The 8,929-nt window shown below is 31.9% G+C and overlaps 1 protein-coding gene across 50 annotated transcripts in view; it reads left to right on the top strand.

Annotated features, from left to right (window-relative positions):
• The window catches only part of LOC106869145 (SWI/SNF-related matrix-associated actin-dependent regulator of chromatin subfamily D member 1), a 74,596-nt gene that overhangs the window by 14,180 nt on the left and 51,487 nt on the right, over positions 1-8,929 (top strand). For 2 of the 50 annotated variants that reach the window (XM_089357000.1, XM_089356981.1), the window contains exon 1: positions 2,758-3,425. The exons of 42 other annotated variants lie outside the window; for them this stretch is intronic. In XM_089357000.1, coding sequence (XP_089213126.1) covers positions 3,393-3,425 — 33 coding nt within the window. In that variant the 5' untranslated portion in view covers positions 2,758-3,392. Of the gene's footprint in view, positions 1-2,673; positions 3,426-8,929 lie in introns of those variants that run through there. 6 more of the 50 variants (XM_089356999.1, XM_089356971.1, XM_089356988.1 and 3 more) reach the window with 5 other exon arrangements.

The following is an 8,929-nucleotide window of genomic DNA, read 5'->3' as shown; positions in this document are numbered from 1 at the left end:
TGCAACACACACACACACATACATGTATTTATACATATGTTTATACACGTTATATATATATATATACAAACACATGTTTATGTATTTTATTTATATATATTATATATATATATATATTATAATATATGTATATTATATATATTATTATATCGGATATATTTATATTATATTGTATATATTATATATTGTATATATTAAATATATATATATTATTATATATATATATATATATATATATTATATACATATATATATATATATATGCTCACAAACATTTTGGTCTTTCTATTTGTTGTTAAATCCATATTGTACTAATCTCAAACGATTAATGTTGTGTTTTTGCATTTTAATCTCTAACATCCATCAAAATCTCTGCACCCTAATCCTAGTCCTTAATAATCCCTAATCTCCACCAGCTCTTGCACCCTTAATTGGTTTGCCATTAAGATATTATTTCTGCTTATTTTTTTCACCTCTTCCAATAGTTTCTCACCAATTCTGACATTTTCTTATTTAATGCATGTTTTTTTTTTATTTTTCACTGTTTGGTTATTTAAAAAAAAAAAACAATATAATTTCTTTTAATAATTATGTTTTTGTTACTTTTAATGTTTATCACATGTTAATACCAGTTTTATTTATGTTTTCACTTGGTTTATCAAAATATATACACACACAGGCATAATTCCACCCATTTGGTGTTAGTGCATCGATTATTATTATTATTATCATTATTATTATTATTAATTAATTAATATTCCTTCAAATGCTCACATGTTGAAATTGACAGGAGCAACCATCATCATGATCATCATCATCATCATCATTAAAGTAAAAGGTGATGAGCTGGCAGAACCGTTGGCACATTTTGTGTTCTGAGTTCAAATTGCACCGAGGTCGACTTTACCTTTTATCCTTTTGGGGTCAGTAAAAATAAGTACCAGTTGGACATAGGGTTCAATGTAATCAACTATCCCCATCCTGCCCCACCAAATTTCAGGCCTTGTGCCTATAATAGAAAGGGTTATTATTATTATTATTTCATAGACGTCTATGAAATAATTAAACTGTTGGAAAAGAAGAATTCCTAACATCAGGCTACAATTATTATTATTATTACCAGTGGAAGACTGGGGTTGATGTAATTGACTCATCCCCTGCCCCAAGATTGCTGCCCTTGTGGCAAAATTTGAAACCATTATTATTATTATTATTATTGTCCAACCCATACCAGCATGGAAAGCACACGTTGAGTGACGAAGATGGTGATTATGAAGGTGATGAGCTGCTGGCTGAGTCATTAGTCAGTCAGACAAAATGCTTAGTGGCATTTCTTTTGGCTTTAGGTTTGGAGTTCAAATGCTGTCGAGGTGGATGTTTGCCTTCCATCCTTTCGGGGTCAATAAAATAAGCACCAGTCAAGCACTGGGGGGTTTGATGTAGTTGACTACTCCCTTCTTCCAAATTTAAGGCCTTGTGCTTATGTTAATATTACTATCATTATTGTTATTATTATTATTATTATTATTATTAATGAAAATTACACTGAGAATGGTTGCTGAGGGAGGTTTTGGCTTCAGTTTTAATTCATCTGTTGCTGATAAAAAGGTAGAAGTACCAGTTGTTATACTAGGGGCTGGGGGGTTGCTTCAGTTGATTTTCTTTTAACTCTCCCCCTTCAACACAACTAGTCCCGTGTCCAGTCCAAAGTAATTATTTTAATTATGTACAAATGTTTTAATTTGGCCAATGGTGTTATTGCAGTTTGAAATTCCCTTTTTAAAGTTGACCAAGTTTATTTCTAAAAACAAGAAATTAAAATTATGAAAAATTCAAAGAAAAATTGGATAAACTCTTCTTTCTTGGACTCTCTCCATCAATTGATGCCATTTCATCTCATGTTTTTGTTTGTACTTATTTTTTTTTTGTTTTTTTTTTTCCCCTAAATTTTATTTATTTTCTTCTTTGCTATAATTTACATTTCAATCACATTATAACTCTCTGAAATATAAGTTATTATCCATGAAGAATTGAAGGAAAGAAAAAAGATTCCTTCACAATGTAGGCACAGGTTTGGCTGTGTAGTAAGATGTTCCTTCTCAACTGCATGGTTCTGGGGTTCAATCCCACTGCATGGCACTTTGGGCAAGTGTCTTCTACTATAGCCACAGGCTGACCTTAAGCCTTGTGAGTAGATTTGGTAGACGGAAACTGAAAGAAGCCTGTTGTGTGTGTTTGTGTTTGTCCCCCACCACCACTTGACACCTGGTATTGGTGAATATATGTCATCATAACTTAGTGGTTCGGCAAAAGAGACTGATACAATAAGTACCAGGTTTACAAAAAAAAAAAAGTACCGAGTGGTGCGATTCATTTGACTAAAAATTCTTCAAGGTGGTGCCCCAGCATGGCTGGAGTCAAGTGACTGAAACCAATAAAACTGAAGGGGGGGGGGAAAGAAATAGAATAAAACAAAAAGAATCATTATCCCTCCCCCCCGTTTTGATCTGTAATAGCCAAAGTGCAAGTCGACTCAAAAATCTGAGATGTAAGTGTGTGTGTGTGTGTAGGTAAGTGTGTATAAGTGCGTTCGTGCATGCGGTTTCTTTAATTTTGGTCGCCTGCCTAACTCTTGCTACTCCGCAGGATTATTCCACTGCCATCTACCCCTGCATCTATCCTAATATTATCCAATGAATCGGCTGCTGCTATTTATTGTCCCTTCTCATAAGAATTATTGATACTACTACTACTACTACTACCACCACCACCACTACTGTTGTTATTATTGACACCCATGCCTTTTGGTCTCGGTTGGCTGTGATAATGACTTAATGGTCCAAAATCGCTTCAGTCGGTGTTGTTGGGCAAGAACAATATTTCTTTTCTAAAGAAGAAAGAACAAAAAAAATACAAAGAAACAGACTCTGAACCGCCGTGAAAAAACAACAACAACAACAACAACACGCTGGAAACAAAACGTTTTTATAGACAAGAGGAGGGATTTGAAATTTCTTTTCTTCTGTTTGATCTTACACCACCATCAGCAAATGTATAAACTCTGGATGTCAACGGCAGCTACACCTGTTATCTTTATTATTATTATTATCCTTATCCTTGTTTTCTTCTCATTCCTTTACCTGTGAATACTTTTCTGACGTAGCCTCAGTCTTCCCTCAGCTCTGCTGTTCCTCCTAACTACCATTATTGTTTTTACTGTTATTGAGAGTAATAATATTTCTGTGAAGAACAAGCTCGTTTCATCCCTGCAATTGCAGTCACATCTACAGCAGTTAACTGTTTAACTAGCCGCCTCCTACAGTGGTGCTGAATGTGTTAGTGTCAGATCGCGGTCGGCTGTCAAAGTGCAAAAACCCTCATTGTCTAGTTCAATGTCATCTTCCAAGACGCCTTGTTCTTGTGCTGTTGGTATAATTTTCATTTTTTCCCCTCCTCTCTTCTTTCTCTTTTTCAAACAATTGTTCTTCTTAATGTTATTGTTATTTGTTTGCTTTCTCAGTGCTTAACACGCTGAATTCCATTACAACTCTGTTTCTCTCTTTCCGTTTTCTCTTGTTCTTAACTCTTTGATGCTAATCTTATGTTTTTCTTTCTTTTTTTTCTCTACTTTTTGCATTTGGCCATTTTCTTTTCCTGTTGTCACGTTGAGGTCATACTGTTAAATATATTTTTCATATTCTTTTATGATATTTCACATCCTTTTTTCTATTTCCGACACTTTCCAACACTGTATTTTCATTTTCATTTTCATTAAACATCTTTCCAAGTAACCAATTTCTTTTCATTTTTTTCACAAGTTTTCTTCATTTCTTTAATGTTTTTGCTTTAAAATTTTCTTTCTTTATTATTTATTATTACTATTATTATCATTATTATTATATTCATGATTCATTTTAATTACAAAGCATAAGAAAATGAAAGATGACGGTAATAAAAATGATAAAGATTTTTGATTAACTCACTGAGCTCTAATCATAGTCAAATTCCTGTGGAGAAAAGAAAATTATTATTATTATTATTACTATCATTATCTTCAACACAGTTTCTTTTCATTTATTTTTGTTTTAGTTCCTTATTTAACTTGAAATTCTTTTTTTTTTAATTTTTGTTGTTTTAGTATTTCTTAGTCTTTTAAAAAACACCAGAATTCTTATGATATGTACATGTAAAGATTTCCATATTCTTATTGAACTTTGTGTCAAAATACCATGGAACTATTGTTACCTGTGTCTCATAACACCACCACTACCACCACCACCACCCACCACCTACAAATGTTTTTTTCATAACTTCACTTTCTTTGAATATTTGTTTTGAATGTGTGTGTGTGTGTGTGCGCAATGGAATCCACCCTTCCCCAGTTTCTTGAGGGTTCGCTAAAATTATTGTTACTATTATTATTATTTTTAAGGCGGTGAGCTGGCAGAATTGTTAGCACACTGGGTGAACTGCTTAGCGATATTTCACCCGTCGTTATGTTCTGAGTTCAAATTCTGCTGAGGTTGACTTTGTCTTTCATCCTTTTGGGGTCGATAAATTAAGTACCAGTGGAACACTGGGTTCAATGTAATTGACTAGGCCCCTTCCCCCCAAACTTCAGGCCTTGTGCCTTTAGTAGAGAGGATTATTATTATTATTATTATTATTATTATTGTGTCAAGGCAGTGAGCTGGCAGAATTGTTAAAATGCTGAGCAAAATGCTGAGCAGTATCTTATCTGTCCTTACATTCTGGGTTCAAATTCCACCGAGGTCCACTTTTGGGGTTGATAAAATAAGTACCAGTTGAATACCGGGGTCGATGCAATTGACCTACCTATTCCTTGAAATTGCTGGCCTTGTGCCAAAATTTGAAACCATTCTCATAATGTGGTGGAATTTTGTTAGAGGATAGGGCAGTGCCTTATGGTATGGTGTTTAGTTCTGTTTATTCCAAGGTTGACTTTGCCTTTTATTCTTCCAGGGTCGATATAACATATACCAGTTATAAACTGTAAAAATAAAATAAATGACCTTATTTAAACCCTCCACCCAATTATCACTAAAGTGTTGGACCAAGTGCTTTTGTTGGACCACAGGTCTTTGTTCTGACTATAAGATCTGAGTTCAAATCCCACTGTAGGTTAGTTTGTCTTTCATCTTCCTGGAGTCGAGACCTGTACCAGTCATTTACTAGATTCTATTTAATCTAAATATCTGGCCTTGTGCCTGTTTAAGAAATTATTTCTAGTTGTGTATCGTATGTAAGAAACAGAACATTGCTAATCCCACCAAGATGCTACATATTTCCATTTTTAAAAATATTTAATTAATGTAGTTTAAAAATATTGATATTTGAGCTTGCTATAGAATGTGAAGTCTATACGTGTGGGTGGGTGTTTGAAATTGAGATTATAATTTATAATATACATGTAGATGTGTATGTATGTAATTACACACACACACACACACACACACACACACACACACACACACACATATGCATTCTACCAATTAGCTTATATATGTAATGTTTATCCCACCTACACTCACATGCAGATGAGACTTGAACATTTTATCATTTATATCTATGTGATATCTTGCTATTAATTTTCGCTTTTATTACCCAATAATTCTAATCAAATTTGTTTATTCACCCTCCCCTAAAAAATTTGTGTGTTTGCATGTGCGTGTATATATGTGTATGTATATATCTATCTGTATAAACTGCATCTTGTGTTTATATAGACACATATATATAATGTTTGATATGAAATTCCACTTTGGTTGCCATCTCAGATCTGTGTGTGTGTGTTGTGTGGCACCCCATCCACCCCCATCCAGTTTTAGTCTTGTTCTCTTTTAAGTGTTAAGAGGTGAATGTTGTTGTTGTGGTTGCTGTAAGCTAATGGAGATTTGCTGTAAAAAGCGGTATGGTCCTGTTTTAGCTGCAGCTATTGAGCAACTGCTTTCCTTATCTTTTATTTCCCATGTTTGAGTAGATGCAACATAAATAAATAAATCAATGAAAAGAAAGAAAACTGCTCATCTGATAAAAGATGGTTGCCAACACATTTTTGCCTGTGACACAACAACAACAGCAATAATAATAGTAATAACACCACCGTTGTGTATATATATATATATATATATATATATATGTATATGTATATGTATATATATGTGTGTGTGTGTGTGTGTATTGATGCTAGGAAACTGGAATTTCTGCTTGGCTTGTCAGAAGAAATAAATATATAAGATAAAGAGTTGGAAAACAAAAAGTGGTGGTGGTGGTGGGGAGGAGGGAATTAAGGGACAACAACAGCAACAACAGTAAAATAAACAGAAACACAAATTGTAAAGGTAGGAAGAAGATGGCTGTGGTAGTGGTAGTGGTGGTGGTGGTAGTTGCAGGAGAGAAAGAGAAGAAGGAAAAGCAAGGTAAAAATTATTGCAGTTGGCTGTTTAATATAGGCAAAAGAAATTATATGTAAGAATGCATTTGGCAGCTCTGTGGATGCTGCTTGTAGGGTCTATTGAATATATTGGATTTTGTATGCTGCTGTTTTTATGTATTTAGGTGTCTTGTTTCTTTTTCTGCAGTTTTATTTTATTATATTTTGTCAGACTTTTCTGCTACATTGTATAGTGAAGTATAAATTGCAGATAGGAAAGACAATGCATTATACATATATATATATATAAATATATATTATTCTCGAGGAGATTATTTTAAAAATATAATTAATGCATTTTAATTTTATTATTGGGAAATACTGGAGAAATGTAATTTCGAGGAATACTACGAAGACATTAAGTATAGCAGATATGAGATTATTATTATTATTGTTAATAATTTTCTTCCATAAATTAGTGTGAGCTTGATTAATTTTCAATTGCTCTCTCTCTCTTTCTCTCTCTCTCTCTGAATGGAAGAGAAACCTTGCTAGAATGGCAATGTTTTAACTTCATACCCTTCTCATTTTCCCCCAAAATGTGCTTCTCAATTCACTTGGACATTTTTGACGTTTTTTGTTTATTTTTGTTTTGTTTTTGCTCAACTTTCTAGTTGTTTGTGTATGAGCGGGTGGGTGTATAAATAGAGGTAATGTGTGTGTGTGTGTATAGATAGATATATGTATATATACATATAGTTAGATGTATGTATAGAGATATATAGATATCTATATGTATACATAGGTATAGATATATGTATATATATATATATAGATATATGTATATATATATATATATATATATATATATATATATATATATATATATATATAATAAATATATATATATATATACATAGGTAGATATATAGATAGATAGATGTGTATATATAGAGATAGACATATATATATATAGATATATATATATATATATATATATATATATATATATATATATATATATATATATATAGAGAGAGAGAGAGAGAGAGAGAGAGAGAGAGAGAGAGAGAGAGAGATAGAGAGATAGACAGACAGACAGACAGACAGACAGATTTTATATATATAGGTAGATGGATAGATGTATGTGTATATATAGATATATATATATATATATATATATATATATATGTACACATAGATGTATGTATACATACATGTATATATATATCTACATATATAGGTACACGTGTTTGTGTGTCTGTATATATAAAGGTATATCTGCATATATAGGCATGTGTGTGTATATAAATATATATATAGTGAGAGAGGTGTGTGTGTGTGTGTATATATAATATATATATATATATATATATATATATATATATATATATAAAACATTGATTAGAGAACAAACATCAAATTCGAGTCAATGACTTTATATAACACCACAAGCTTCCATACATTTGATCATATATAAATATTTCCATGGCTTTTAACATATAAAGAATACATATATAAAAAAACGCAGAAGGTTAAAAATATATATGCAAATAAAAATGCAACTATATAGAATGGCCTATCAAGAAGGTATATACAATCGACTAAAATTCTAAAGCGTGTCATGCGACTAAAATTCTAAATAAAATCTCATATCAATTGACTGAAAGAATTTTTTTTACTCCCCTCAATTAAAAAGATCTAAGTTACTAATGTGAGATAGATGTAGGTGTAGCAGAGAATAGGGTTTATACCATTTCCAAATATAATAGACCCAACGTATTGTATATTATACATTTTCTACCCCCTCGTCTTTGGAAGAGCTGATGAAAATCAGGATTTGTGGAAATTAATGGGAGCAGTTTGAGGCCATTTCCCATTTTGCGCTTCATTTCTAATTTATGAAATCATTTGTTCTTGGTATTTTTGCAAACCAAAATACCTATGTATGTAATTTCTCATTAAAATAACTCTGAATTCAAAGAGTGCTTCCATTATCATATCTGATGGAAAAATAAGTATTTCCAATATGATCTCAGTAACTGCAATTGAGAATATATTTCCAAAGCTAATTTACTCTCAGGATTATCTGCTTTATCTGTTTGATTCTTACATGGTTGATTATAGTTGTCTCCAGTGAAATTTTTACTAAGATGTATCGATTGAGCAACTATTATTATTTTTATTTTTATGATTATATTACTAGGAATTTAAATATAGAGTCTTGTGATGGTTGCTTAAATATTCTGTCACTGTTCTTTCTTTGATCACACTTGATTCACAAATGCTTGTTCTTCCCTATTTTATTTTATTTTCATTTATTATTTATTTTTTTATCTATTTATGAGCTCCAATCATTTGTTACGTCTCTCGTCAGTTCTGATTGGTCATATTTGTGTCACTTCGGTCGCTGCTTAAATACTCACTCAGTCCATCTCTCTGGATACGCAGTTATAAAAGGACGAAAATCCCAGTTTGTCGGTTTGAAGTTTATTGTATCATCTGGAATCTAGCCCTGATCATTATCATATCTTT

This window comes from Octopus bimaculoides, chromosome 9 (genome assembly GCF_046866305.1).
Source record: "Octopus bimaculoides isolate indiv1 chromosome 9, ASM4686630v1, whole genome shotgun sequence".
In the NCBI taxonomy this organism is placed as follows: Eukaryota; Metazoa; Mollusca; class Cephalopoda; order Octopoda; family Octopodidae; genus Octopus; species Octopus bimaculoides.
Note: the sequence above shows the minus strand (reverse complement) of the source record. Positions and strands in the feature narration are given on the sequence as shown.